A 14,225-nucleotide genomic window follows, 5' to 3' on the forward strand; every position below is an offset into this window, starting at 1 on the left:
TCATAAGTACTTCTGTGGCATGTATCTTTTTTCTCGTACTCGATTGCAGTCAGAGCTCTTAGAGTCAGCTTTCTTTGTCAGAATCAGATTACAGACAAAGGTGCCTTTCAAAAGAATTTGCCATGGATGCATTGCCAAAAGTAAAGTTAAAAAGACATCTGCACATGTGTGTTGCCATTAGGTTTTCTAATGTGATGCACTTTCAAACTGAAGCACAGCTATCTCATTTTCATCTTGAAAAAATAACTTGTCTGGTGCTGAAACTACATATGCTTCCTTCTGGAAATGAAATATTAAACTCTGCAAGTTTTCAGTCCTCTTATGTTCTCCTTCAGAAGCAGTGCAAACCCCCCTGGGATTTTATAGTCAGAAAACATTTAGAAATGGGAAGGATCTTTTCAATTATATATCTTTTGCTCATGCACAAATGTTGCCTTTCCTAAAGTTGTTGCTATAAAAAGTCAATGTGTTTCAACAGTTTTTATACAGCTCTGAACAATTGGTCTGCTGATATGAATAGCAGATATGTTTACAGGAAAATATTGCAAAGATTGGACTCATTCACATGTGAAATGGGAAACTATCATAAGAAATGAAAATGCAGCCATATCTTGAATTGTCACCATAGTTTAACCTTAGGAAAATATTTTTAATGGTGATCATTCAATTTACTTCTCACTACTTCTTATGCTAAGGCAGGTATTGGTTCTCTTCTGGAAAATTTCTGTAAGGTAGTAGCCAGTGTTAGGGGATGAATCAGTAAAAGTGGGGACATGGGTTGTGGGGTATGGTTGTGCAGGGCCAGGGCTCAGCTGGCAGCTGACCCTCCAGATGCTTATTTTCAGTGCTGCTCTTGGGAGGGCTGTTAGGTAGTAGCACAAAAATGGTGCTTCTGAAGCTTTAATATTTGTCCAGTGATAGCAGTTCTGGGCATGATGACAGAATGCAGTACTATTTCTAGGAATTTATTTTAATGTAGTTATTACAGGGTATATACTTTGTCTCTATGTGTATGGAGTTTCCATTAACATCAATGGAAATACTGACCCAGTGATGTACAGACAGTTCATTAATGCCAGAAGTGACTGTTTACATTCAGACAGCTGAAATTTTTTGCTCTGAAGTACGCACATGACCCTCTGATATCTGCTGGTTCTCTGGAGTATGTTTTGAGTAACTAAATAATAGAGAAGACTTTCAGCTTTTTTGCTGGACTTAATTACTAAATGTGCTGAGTACTAAAAATGTCTATTTTTAGCATAACTTTTATTTTTGGCTGAAAGTAAGACCCAGTGATTGTGTCAAAACATCTTGAGAGGAAAGAGCAAAGCAAGCCTGTTATTTTTAATGGCTTTATAAGCTAAAAACTAATTTACATTAGTGATTTTGGAATGTTTTGGGTTAGTGTTTAAAAAGCTTAGAGAAGCGTGATTTCCTAAGTAGAAAAAATAGCCAAACAATTTACGAAAACCACAGAGTAGCCAGAGTTTTTCTCAAAGGGTTTGGCAAGTCAGGAGAAGCCCTGGTAAGGGGAGAAGTTGCAATGGGGAAAGTTAATAAATTTAAAACTATACAAGAATTTTCTTGCATCTGTGGAAAACTAGGGAAAAAAACAGTTCTCTCTGTTCAAAGAGACTATCAGGGATGTGATGCAAACAGCCTCAGGATCTGCAAACATGACAACTGTCTCCATGATCATCAGTGAAGAATTATCCCTCATCTCCCTCAAGCCTCTGGAAGCACCATCCTCAAAGCCACGGAACAGAGGCTTTTAGCTTGACTTTGGTTAGAGCTGAGGTTTTATGGTATTAGGATTTTTTTAACCAAAAGGTAGATATAATACTTTCTTGCCACCAGCACTGCTTAGAGATAGCTGAAAAGCTGAGTGCTGTTGTTATTAATCCCCATAGCAGGAGTGATTTTGGTCAGCTCTTCCGCATGCTGGCAGCTCGCAGACAAGTCTGCGGGTGCTTTAGATGGGTTCCTGGCAGTAGGTTAAGTTGATAAGTGCTGTACCTGTTATGTTTTTAATTAGGTATCAAAGGCTGTAAGTGATTGTTCTATTTCAGTTCCGCGTAGCTTATTGCAGAGAGCGAGGAAAACAATCATAAAGCGTTGCACTGCCGTGTAATGAAGAGAAGCCTTATAAGTGACATGATGGGCTTATTGATGGGAATAATACGTGAGAAAATGATAATACAAAAGAATTTTAGCAGCTGCTAGTGCATATGAAATTTATCTTCAGTCTCACGTAAAACTAGTGTAAAAAAAAACAGTAACTTGCCTTTGCTACAAATCTCCTGTATAGGTGCAGTTCCAACCAACAGAATTTAGTGCTTAGAAGAAAAATAATATTTGTTCGTGTATGAAGTTTAACCATGCATAGGGTAAACAAATATGTTTCTTGAGCTCACTTTAAATAGAGAATAGCCGCTTAACTATGTCAGTGAATGTAAAGATCTGTGATGACATGTTTCGTCGAAAATTAATAATTAATACTTTAATCATTCACTTCAGTTGTTATTAGTTTTCATTGATTAGGCCTTCCTGCTAACCCCCAGCTAGCCTTATCAGTCTGTGAGAGAATAGATAAATATACTATATTAATCTCTAGCCCCTTCAAAGTTTCATCTTCAGATCAGAAGATCAAGGTTCTTAGTCTTCTCGGTGCATTGAACCTGACTTTATTAGAAGAATCTTATCAATTTTAACTCACAGAAGCAAGCAGAGACCTCTCATGATACCCCTTCACAGGCTATTAGTCATGCAGTTTGTCTTGTAAGCACACAGCCCCTTAACTTCCAGCTTTAACTGATATGAATAAATTATAAGATTGTGTGTCTGAGTTTATTTATTTTTAATATTTAAATGCCTGCTCTGGAAAAGGTTATTTTCATAAAAGGGAGGCATTTTTTAACCTTGGGTTGTACTGGGGTGGATACTTTGCGGGGATGAACAGACAAAGTCTTCAAATTGCCTGCTTAGAAATTTTAACTATTTACAATTTGGAATAGAGTGCAAGGAAAAAAATCACATTTCACCTGGAGATGTTTTAGGGAGGTTTTTTTTTCTTTTTTTTTTTTTTAAGAATTTGAGGCAATAAGAATGGGGGTGAAATGGGAAAAGCATCCCCTTTTCCTGAGCAGGATGGAATTATTTAACGTTTCCTAGAAAGTGTTGTCTTGGAGAGACTGTCCTTCATGTAGTGGATGAGGTTTCTAGAGAAAAGTGAGAGTCATAAATTTCCTCTTAACTGTGATCTACAGAGTTAACTAATTAGACTTCAGAATACCCCAGAGAGGCAGTGAGTGAATCTGCTGGTCTAACAAAATTGAGAGACAGAAGAGATCTCACCACGCCCAAGCAGAGATGCAGTATGGAATTACAATTTGTAATCTTCATCTGGTACCCAGTTTACTTAGTCATAATTCACTCCTCATAATGATTTGAAATGAAATGATTTTAAAAAGTTTCTTTGTTGGTCTTCAGGTGCAACTCTTCTGGAAAGAAAAAAACAAACAAAAAATTGAAGGGACAGCAAAACCAAGTCTCCTTGTAATCTATCTTTTTTCTTTTACAGATTAAAGGTTGCCTAAAATTTCCAAGGAGCCCCCATTCTCTTCTGTAGTTACTGGACTTGTCTCCTCTGACACAGGAAGCTGAAGATGAGGTTGCTATGGGAACTGCTTGTGCTGCAATCATTCATGGTGTGCCTTGCAGGTAAAGTGTAATTTAAAACTTTTGGTTTAAGTATGCCACTGTATTTCATATAAATGCAAAAGTGCACTGCATTTTATATGCCGGTGATAAAGTGGCAAAATAAGTCCCTGCTTCATGACTGGCATTACGGAAGGTTGCTGAACAGACGAAGCTGATACGCTTAACAAGCTCCTTTTACTGTTGATCAGTATCTCCACAGCAAAAGCACAAAGTTTCTAAGGTTGCTGTACCCATTTCCAGTTCAAAGTTGCTGTTGATGAAAGTTCTTTTCCCACGTTCTGTGCTAAGCATGTCAATGCTCAATTAAACTTACGTGGAATACAGCTTTAAATCCCATTAAAACGGTGTTAATGTTACAGCTAAGACATCGCTCCATTTAACAAATAATTAGAATAACATATTTCAGCAATATAACCATCTTCTGCAACTGCTCATTTTAACTTCTTCTTCCCTGAGAGCTGCAATGTTTTGAGCATTCCCAGCAAACTGAAATTTCCAAGGAATGTGCCTTTTTCCTGGAACTGGAACTGAAACAGTTCTTGAAGATGTTTCAGTTTTTCAGAGGGTCAGCACAGTTTGTCACAAAGCCTTGCTGACCTTTTCATGTGCAAAGAGTTGCCTGTAGGCTGCTACTCAGGCTCATGTCTCCCCACCGGTGCCTCTGTGCTGAGTGCTGCAGTCATACCAGAGCTGTCAAAGTCTGTTTTGAGTCTCTCTTTCTTGGCTTTTCAGCTATCATTGATTATTTCCTCCTCGAATTGACGTGATTATTCTTGAACCATGTGAATGCTTTGTTCAGGGGGTGAGGTGGAGTGGTGGTGTATGTTTCAATTAATGTTTAGATGTTTTCATCACCTTCAATTTCATCTGAATTACTAATTTATTTGCTGCTCGGCACTCAGAATGTTTTACTGCTTTGTTTAGTAACTCATGCTTTCTTCCCTTTTATATGTATGCATTGCCAGAGTACTTTTTAAGCATTTTAGGTAAGAGCAAACTACTTATAATAACATTTACTTTCTTGTGCTCAGCTCTACTAAACACAAAGCCACTTTTACTCTGGTTCTTATGGGTATCTACTTTTGAAATTTGGTTCCAAGTCTTTCTAAATGTACTATGACAGTTTCTGATCTGGCAGAAAATTGGATGCAGAAAGATCCTGCAATGCAGTGTCACACATTTCAGGAATTGCAACCCTAGAGAAATTAGGCTGCAGGAACATATGAAGTATGAGCCTCTAGTTTAAGCAAATAAAATAGTGGAAAAACTAAAGCATGCAAAATATTTTTTTACTGTAATTTCTCTACTTTAAATATCTATTGTGAAATGTCTTGGATCAGCAAAATAAAGTTTCAGGGAAATGTATTCAGGTTTTTTCTTTTTTTATCTTTTACATCTGTTTTAGAAAAATGTGTCTCATAAGCACTAGCTTTCCCCCCACGATTCTACAACAGCATTTTTTCTCATGTTTGCAGTGCCCTGAAAATCTTCAAGATATGACATCAGTTTCTCTGTTCTGCTGAGGAAAATGTAATAGTTATGTGGAGGGGAGTGCCGAAAGCTCTGTGTGAGTTTTACGTTAGGGGATAAGTGAGGAAATTGTTCAATTCTGCTGAAGAACAGAGTCATGTAGTAGTTTGGGCCAACTTCTTTCGATGACATTTAAATTTGGTGCTTTCTGCTCCAAATTCTTTCTGCAATGTTGTACAAGCTGGCTGTAAGCGTGGGAGAGACTTTGCTGCGTGAGCTATGGCTTTATCATGACACAGGGCTAACTTGTTTGGGCACAGTGCTGTTTGCTAATGTACTTGGGATGCTTCCCAGGTCTGTGCAAGTGTTTTACATAGAGCCGTGGGGTTATGGACTATGTGAACACATTCAGATCTAGCTGTTAAATATTCCAAGTTAAGGAGGAAACCGTACTGCCCACCCTACATAATCTTGCTCTGCATCAATGCACTCTGCAAGGCAGAAGGAGGTGACCATAAATTTTAGTAGTATTTAGCAGCTCCCCACAAAAAGCACAAAGCCGTAAAATAAAAGTTCATAGACAAACCTTCAGCCCATCTTAGATTTTATATTTTTATGTTCTACTCCTTTTTATGACCTAGTTCTGGGAGGTATATTTACCCCTGCTAGTAATTATGCTGCTCTTGGAGAAGCTTGGGTGCTTAAGCCTAAGGTAGAAGCTCAAAGGCGACTGGTAACTTCCCAAGCCATGTTCTGCCAGGCAGCTGGAAGGTGTGGGAGAGACTGAGGCTGCTGAATTCTCCTGGGGCACCACTTCACATGCTGCCCTGCGTGGTGGCTCAGCTTCAAGGCTACCCACGAATAGATAGAATCTTTCTGTCTACAGCAGATAATCATCACTGTTTTCTTAAATTCTTAAATTCTAAGTTAAAAGTTTGGAAGTAATATTTTATTTTCAAATAAACCAAATAATTGAATTATACAAAGAAAAATAAGAGGTTAAATAGTTATCAAACAACCCTCCATAATGCCTTATGGACCCTCAAATGACTGGAGATCTGTGTTTAAGTATTGTTTTACGTGTAAAAATAAGCTTAAACCTGAAAATTTAATACTTATATTTAGTTCTAATCAGTGTCAGATGCATGGCCCAAGTGTCACTCTTGTCTTTCTCTCTGCTGCAGAGAGGAAGATGAACTTTTTTTCTGTTGCACTGTCAAAAGAGCCCATAGAGGCAAGTAGCCCCTCTGTCCCTGTGCAGCAGCAGTTCTTATGCCCCTTCAGAAAACAGCTAATGTGCTTCAGCTACTGCCAGTCCCAGCAGCTACTTGGGCTTTTTCGTGTGTGTGCTTCCTAAATTAACACCTGTTCACTAGAAATTGCGTGAAGACTTTTAAACTCGTATCATTCATGCCATTAAACAGCTGTCAAACCTGAAACACTATGGGTATCCATACGTGTCATTAAGCGTACCAGCTATCTGCCGCTGCCAACGTGCCGGGAGAAGAAAGACGTGCCAGAGCTGTTCACAGTCCACGTGGGATATTGCTATTGATTTTATGTACTGGGTGTTCAGATATTACAGTTCTTCACAGTAGGATAAAACACTCAAACAGAAAGCTAGATCAATCCCAGGGCATACTTAAACCAGCTAGCTAAAGGTGCAAATCTACGAATCTAGCCTCCCTTGAAAAGGTGGCAGCACTGCTAAAGGTCTTTCTGAGCTTAGCACCCCCTTCCAATCCTTCACCAAACCTGGGACCTTATTTTTTTCAGTTTAATTTACTCATTTTTTCTGAGGTAACCTGGTCAAAACTAATGATGCTTTCTTTGGACATGATAGTTGATGTATATCAGTTCAGGGTTTCTGATTATACTTTCAGGAGTCTTTTCTTCAGGTGTCAGCTCTAGGAAGTGGTAACTGCAAATTATGCCTTTGGTGGCAAATAACTGATTCTTTGGGGCTGTTGGATTCCTTAAATAGCAGTTGTGGTGGTGATAATTTTAAGTTTTGGAGAGTAAGATTAGAGGTAGAATAGGCTGTGAAAAATAACACACTGTTCTTCAAGCCATGACTTTGTTAACAAATGCTCTCTGTTGGGTAGCCCCGTATAGCTCTTGTATGCCCTGAAATGCATTTATGTACAGCCTGGAACAGCAATGGGGAAGCAAAAGACATTGCACAGGGTGAGCCATACTGACTTTTGTTAATGAAGATGGGACATAGTCCGTATGTCTGTAATGTGCTGATCAACTATGAAAGGAAATTTTCTGTATTTTTGTGACTCTTATGCAATTCTTTGCCTCATTAACTTCCTGTAGCAGAGAGTTTCACTGTTGAAGTCATATTTGCATGTTAATGAGCTGCAATTGCATAGGCACATTAGCTGTGTGAGTGTGCATATGCATATTTTATAATGTAATTTAACCCATGAAGATCCACTTATCTTTTAACAGAAAACAAAAAAGGAACTTTGTAGCTTTTGAGACGTGTTTATGCTGTGGTGTAGTGGGCATGTGGCTGGAGCCTGGTTTGCTTTCCTGCCCCTATCTCCATCTTGGCTTTTTATGGAGCCTTTGGTTTCTGGTTTTTGCTTGTTCTTGTTGTTTAAAAAGAAAGCTTTCCATTCACAACAAACATACCAGCCAGCAAGACTGGCCCTCGTTTTTTCTTAGCAAGCACAGAGTAAGCACAATAGCTTCAGTAAATGAATTTGTCTTGTAGGTCTATAATAACGCTTCTGTTTCAACAAGTTTGTTTTGTCGAAGGGAAAGTGCTGTTGCAGCTGTATCTGTTCAGCTCTCGTGGAGGGATGGCTGAAGTAGCTCCAGAAAGCACAAGCCAAAACACAGAATCTAGTGTTTGTTTCACACGGATTTGAATGAATAAGGAATCACTGTTCTTTCTCTCTGCTGTCTTGGCTTCTTCATGAAACCTCCCAGCTGGGTAAGCCTTTCTTTTGCAATAGATTAAATGGGCTGCACAGAGATTGCTGGCAATTTTTTTAGTGAAACATGGGAGGCAATCCTGAAACTTAAATACCTGCATTGCCTCCCCTGTGGTTTGTATAGGTCACCTTGCAATTTCTGTACACGTTTACACACTGTTATGTGAAAAACTTGAGTTTCACAATTGTCCAGGTATCCAGAATTAGATATTAGCTGTATTTCCTCTCACATCTGCAAAGGTACAATGAATTAATATGGAGAAGACCACAAGAATGACATCTATACACAGTGTCAGCCATCAGAACATGAGTTAGATTAGTATTTATTAACGGGCTGTTTGTTGGCTGTCCATACAGGGAGGCTGGTTACTGGTGTCATATCCCAGCAATATCTGGACTTAATTCTGCAAAGCCAGGAATAGCATCGTATTTTACAATATCAAATTCCGTTATATTTTTTATTGAGGTGGAACAAAAGCATTGTTTCACATTTTATCTGCTGAAAATCACCATTTGCTAATCTAGAATATGCACAGAGGGCAGCAGTTTCAATGTGTGTTATTTTTGGATTGCTTCTTTTAAAAAAAAACACAACTGTTTTTTAGCAGGAAAATATTCTTATAAATGAGTGTCTGGGCATTCTTTATCTTTTACGTGCTGATATAGCACAACCAATACCTCAGTAGTGGTTCAGACCAGAACATTTAGAACCATGGCTATGTAATTCCTGGGGAAAAAAAATAATATATATTTGAGTGGTTTCCATTTTTAGTCAAAAATCACCATAATTTATATCAATGCATTCCAATGAAATCAGGCATCCAGGTCTGTGAAAAGTTAAAACTCAAAATTCACACAAAGATGAATATTCACTGGTCTTTTTGAATTCATACTTCTATCCAAGCAGATGTAATTTATGTACAAAATAAATTCTGCTAATTTCATGTCTGAATATAAATAATTAAACCAAGAAGTACTGTTGTACATATTAAATGATGGTCTTCTATAAACGATGCAGCAATTTAATTTGTTCAGCGCTTTTTCTGTTGCTGTGTAGTCCCAATGACTGGCTCTTTGATGTTAGTGGGTAGCTTGAAAATGATTAATCTGTTGCAGTTCCATAATTAATTAATTTATGTTTTGGTCAGTTCTGCTGCACTTTGCATTTCTGTACCCAACTGCCTAATTAATGTTTGCATAGCACTTGGAACAGATAAAGCAGCGAATGACTCCTATTAATATAATCGCTTCTCAAAAACGACTCAGCCCTTCATGGTGCTCAGTAAGCTGTCACTGAAGCTCACTGCAGAGGGCTTCACGGATAAGATCTGTCTTGTCCTTAATACTTTGGGTGTTTTTTTTCTGAATTATTTGAGATTTTTTTGCTCTCTTTAAGCTCCTGTATTTTCAAATGCTTTAGGAAGAGCCATGCCTCCCTGCTCCTCATCTTGGGGACATGTGGCCATCAGCCATGGGTGAACTGGTCATGAAGTTGCTTCTCCTCTAAGGGAGTCCCAAGCTGATTGGGTCCATGGGGGTAGGAGAGGGACACGTATGAGTGTGGGCTGCCTATAAAACCACTCAGCAGGAGGTGCAGGGCAGAGTGACCACCAAGTCAGGGTCATAGGTCCCATTGGAGTGGCAGAGACCACTGCCGTTGGTGCCTCTGCCGTGGGCTGAGTGAATGATTTGTGTGTCATTTTAGCTCATGTTACAGTGAATGTATTAAAATTGCTTAATCTGCAGAGGATTTTGTTTAAGACAGCCCAGTCTGCAGAGGGTCTTGGTGATGAGCAGAGGGCCAGGGTTAAAACAAAGTGTTGATTGTAGCAACTTCATCATAGAATCATAGAATCACTTGGTTGGAAAAGACCCATTGGATCTTCGAGTCTAACCATATTGTGTCAACATTCTACTGAGGATCCTAAAGAGTCTGCCTGTTCTCACACTGGTGGGTGATGAGAGTGCAGAGGAGTGGTGATCCAACACCAACAACACTATGTGCTAGCTGTAAGTATAGATTTTCCACTGAAATCTGAATGCTTAACATCAGGTAACCTTACCATCTGAGCAAAGAAGCTGCTGGAGATTGTTGCCATGAATGCACTGGTCTTCCTTCAGAAAAGTTTTTAAAAGCTGCCTAAAAATGTGCTTTTAAGTTGTCAATAAAAGGTAGCGCTGAATAGTTACTCCAGCGGAGGGCTTTGGACAGGGATTTTCTGGAATAAAAGGCATTTTCTGGAGTAAAAGGCTGCTCTTAGTCACAGCTGGGGCAGGCTGCTGGCAGCAAGAGAGGGCAGTAAATGGTGGGGTGGAGATGGGTTGCTTAGATGAAGATGCAGGTCACTTCTGCAGGCAGACAGACCTTGCTGTGGCAAATTCTGAAAATTAACAGTCATGGAATTTATTTTATAAATTCACTGAGACTGTGTGGACTCTAGTGTGACATTAGACTCCCTAAGAACATTCACCATTGGTTTGATTCTTGTATCAACTCCACCTGTGTCCCAAGCAACATTACTGAATGTTGAATATGGTTAAACTGCTCAGGGTTAAATGTGCTTTCACCACATCAGGGGACAATTTTGCTATAGCTGATAGCTGTTGCGTTGCTAATGGGGCATGCTGCTGTAAAAGTAAAAGCTTTTGAGGTAAGACCACCTGTGAAGTGATGAAGCAAAGTTAGTGAGCATTAGTTTGCTGTGCATAATGGTTGGCAGTGCAGGATCCCAAGACACGCCATGGAAGTGATGCAAGAGCTGGCAGAGGTCCATTCCCTTCTTCAGCACTTGCACTGGAGCCCTCCCAGGGAAGGTCCTTTCCTTATACTTTCTGCTATTGATTAGAGCTCAAAATGTCTTGAACTCAAGCCAGAAAGCATTCCTTTAATGTCAGGGAAAAGTTCTACAGATGTCACACAATTAATATTCTCATTTCAATTTGGGAAGAAAAGTGAAAGAATTAAGGTCATCTGCACCACCAAGGACATCTGCCTTTTTTTTCCTCTCCCAAACCTGTCCAAGTTTGCTGCAGCTATGAAAACCTTGTGAGAAACTTAATTTAGTGGCTACTTATGTAAAGCTATTCTGCTGCATTTCCCAGGAAAATCTGGATTGTCTCTAAAGATGTACAAAAGCTTCCTCAATATGTATAAACATGTCAACAGAATTAAAGGTGCTGTTGAAGTAGTAGCAGTGATGACGAGTGATAATAATAATAACTAATATTAATACGGTGCTATGCGGTACACAGGTTTGTAGCGAGAGGACATGTAATTCTAGTGTAATTCAATTGAAGCTGAAGATGAGATGATGGTTTAAACTAGGGAGATAAAGAGTGAGGGGGAAGAATTCTTTGAGCTAAAAGGGCACTGAGATAAAAACAAGTAAATCTGAAGCGAATTTTTAATGAAGTTGTTATTTAAACTGAAACCAGAAGACTTTAGCTGCCAAAGTGATCAGTATTAGCAGTACATAGCTGCTAAAGGGACCTAAGAAAATGTATGTGATTATGTGTAATTTATGCTTATTTATGGGTTATATGGCAAGTTTTTCTGTGATTGCAGAGGATTTGACTCATGTTCAGAGGTCTGTACTCATTTTACATTCCTGCTCTGTTGGCAGTGAAACCCTCGCTAAATGTGACCCAACTCTGGTTTAGGCCATAATTTCCCAAATAATAAAGGTAGAGACAGTATCAATGCAGTTTTTTCATTTCTCTTTTATGTGCAGATGATTAGGTATATTATGTTTTCCTCTGTCTAACTGAAGTCCATCTGGACAATTTTAATCACATCTTTCTCAGAAGTTACTGAGGTAAGATGATGTGCTTTAAATAAAACAGAAACTATACAGCCATTTTTATAAGCAGATGTTCCAACTGTCTGGCTGTGTATTGATCCCCTGTGCATCTTGTGTGATGCCTCTTTTCAATTTAGCTTCTTAGCATTTGAATTACTATGTAGGTATTGAAATTAAGTCCCATCTAGAGAGTTAGAAAAATACCTATTTTTCCAAGTATCTATCAAGTTAGGGAGACTATGGACCCCAAAATGTTTCTTTATAGCCTATAAAAGTGAAGTTTTATGTCAAAATTTGAGGTGGGTAATCTATTGGTTTAAAGGTAAAATAATGCATAATTCTTAGAAAATCTACATATTATTGGAAAGGGACCTCAATTTGTAATGCTTGTGTGGTCATTGAGCTGAGCAGAAAGATAAGAGATGAGATGCAACGTAAAACCTGCTGGATCAGTCACTGAGGCTTGTTGCTGTCATAGTCTCTAGGGTCTGATTTAGACAACTGCATCTCTTTATGGTCTGAGAATTGCAGTACTGGGCTACAGTGGATATCTAGAAATAATGTATGTACTTGTTGCTCGCATGACACTGTTGTCCCAGTTTTTGAGATTTTGGTTCGGAGCTTGCATTTACTACAGGTTTTCTTGAATTGTTGGGGAAAGTCTGGCATAACTAATCAGAAACCTACCTCCGTATAAATGTTTTATCTCCTGATACTGCCCTGCATGAGTACAAAGTTTCTTTGCCTTTTCTCCACACTTTTATGCACATTTTAATAATTTAGAATAGTAACAGGAGTCACTCAGGAACAATTAATTTCCACTCAGACTTGTGGTATTAAATCTCTCGGTTTTGCCTTTTGCCCTTACCTCGTGTGGCAGAGCCTAAACTAACAGAAAATGATGTTGACAGTGATCATTATTATTTGGATAAAGGTCTTTCAGCTAAGCAGCAATCAAGGGTGATCATCCAAACAGAATAAAAGGGAAAACGGTCATTTCAACTTTGATAATTATAGTGCTATAAATGTGGGCAGTAACAGAATTACCCTTTACTGACAGCTAAATGTGTGGATAGGCTGACGGAGCATTGCTGGCTGATGCGATCCATAGCAGAAAGTGAGGCTCTTCACTACTACTGTGTGATTTTGTAGGGTCTCTCATAGAAATGCTTGTTGCCTTATGCAGCTAGGCATTGGTTTTCACAAGTGCTCCAGGTCTTACAGGATTTAGGGCATTAAATAGAACAGATGCTTATGTGTTCTTATAATTTTGTGCTCAAAGTCAGTCTATGGAAAGTAAGTGGGCTGCTTGCAATAAATATTGCTTTTAATGAATAGAGCACAGAATGCTACAGTGCAGCTCACTCACCTGAACATTGTTTAATGCTAGGTTATTGAAGCGTTTGTCAAATGTTGTGATAGTCTGCATGCTGAAATTAAGGATATACCCATGACTTGCTGCACTGAGTCATCATTGTAGGTTTCAAAAAAGTGTTTCAGTAATATGATGATGAAAAATCAAGACTTGTACATTATCACGTCAGTGCTTCAATTTGGTTTTCCTTATGTATTTGAAATTTTTTTGTTTGTCAATAAAATATATGTTTTAGTTTTATAGCAAAAGCACAATTGTTAAACAGTCTGTATCATATTAGTTACGCTGTGAAGCAAGACAAGCGTTTCAACCATTTATATCAAGCACTGCAGAAGTTGCTAATCAATGGGGCAGACAACTAAATAATCAGCCATCAGTCAGAGTATTCAGCTGTAGTAGGTGAGTTTCAACTTAATGAAACTTCTCAGATGTCAGTGAAAGCATATCTATTTTATTATATTGATGTGTCTTAATTCCACTTTTCCAAGTTTAAACATATGAAGATTGCATCAGCTTTAAGGAAAATTATCATTTATAAGATGTCCCATGTACACATTGCATATCTAAAAAGAAAATATGAAGTAGTATGTCTGAGAAAACTTTATTTGAATTCTGTGCTATGAACATTGAGTACAACACAAATTTAGATGTCTTCCCCTTTGTGTTTGAAATACCTACCATACCATCTTTTGATTTGTACCTTCTAAACCTTCACAGCTGCAAAATAGATCCCTGAGAAGATTCATAATATTGTTATTGCTTTTACTTGTGAAAAGCAGATAATATAACAGGCGTTCATTGAGGCTTGGAAGGATAAATTATTCCTGCCCCTGTAAGCTTGCTGTCTGTGTAACTGGACAACATGAAGTATTTGCTGAAAGCCGCGTCAAGCTTTATTCCTGTAGCTCTCAC

The 14,225-nt window shown here is 38.5% G+C and overlaps 1 protein-coding gene across 4 annotated transcripts in view; it reads left to right on the forward strand.

Annotated features, from left to right (window-relative positions):
* The window catches only part of CNTN4 (contactin 4), a 332,207-nt gene that overhangs the window by 170,834 nt on the left and 147,148 nt on the right, over positions 1-14,225 (forward strand). For all 4 annotated transcript variants that reach the window (XM_069866137.1, XM_069866140.1, XM_069866138.1 and 1 more), the window contains one exon: positions 3,581-3,720. In XM_069866137.1, the coding sequence (XP_069722238.1) occupies positions 3,666-3,720 (55 nt within the window). In that variant the 5' untranslated portion in view covers positions 3,581-3,665. The remainder of the gene's footprint in view (positions 1-3,580; positions 3,721-14,225) is intronic.

The sequence above is a fragment of the Phaenicophaeus curvirostris genome, chromosome 11 (genome assembly GCF_032191515.1).
Source record: "Phaenicophaeus curvirostris isolate KB17595 chromosome 11, BPBGC_Pcur_1.0, whole genome shotgun sequence".
NCBI classification, from domain to species: domain Eukaryota; kingdom Metazoa; phylum Chordata; class Aves; order Cuculiformes; family Cuculidae; genus Phaenicophaeus; species Phaenicophaeus curvirostris.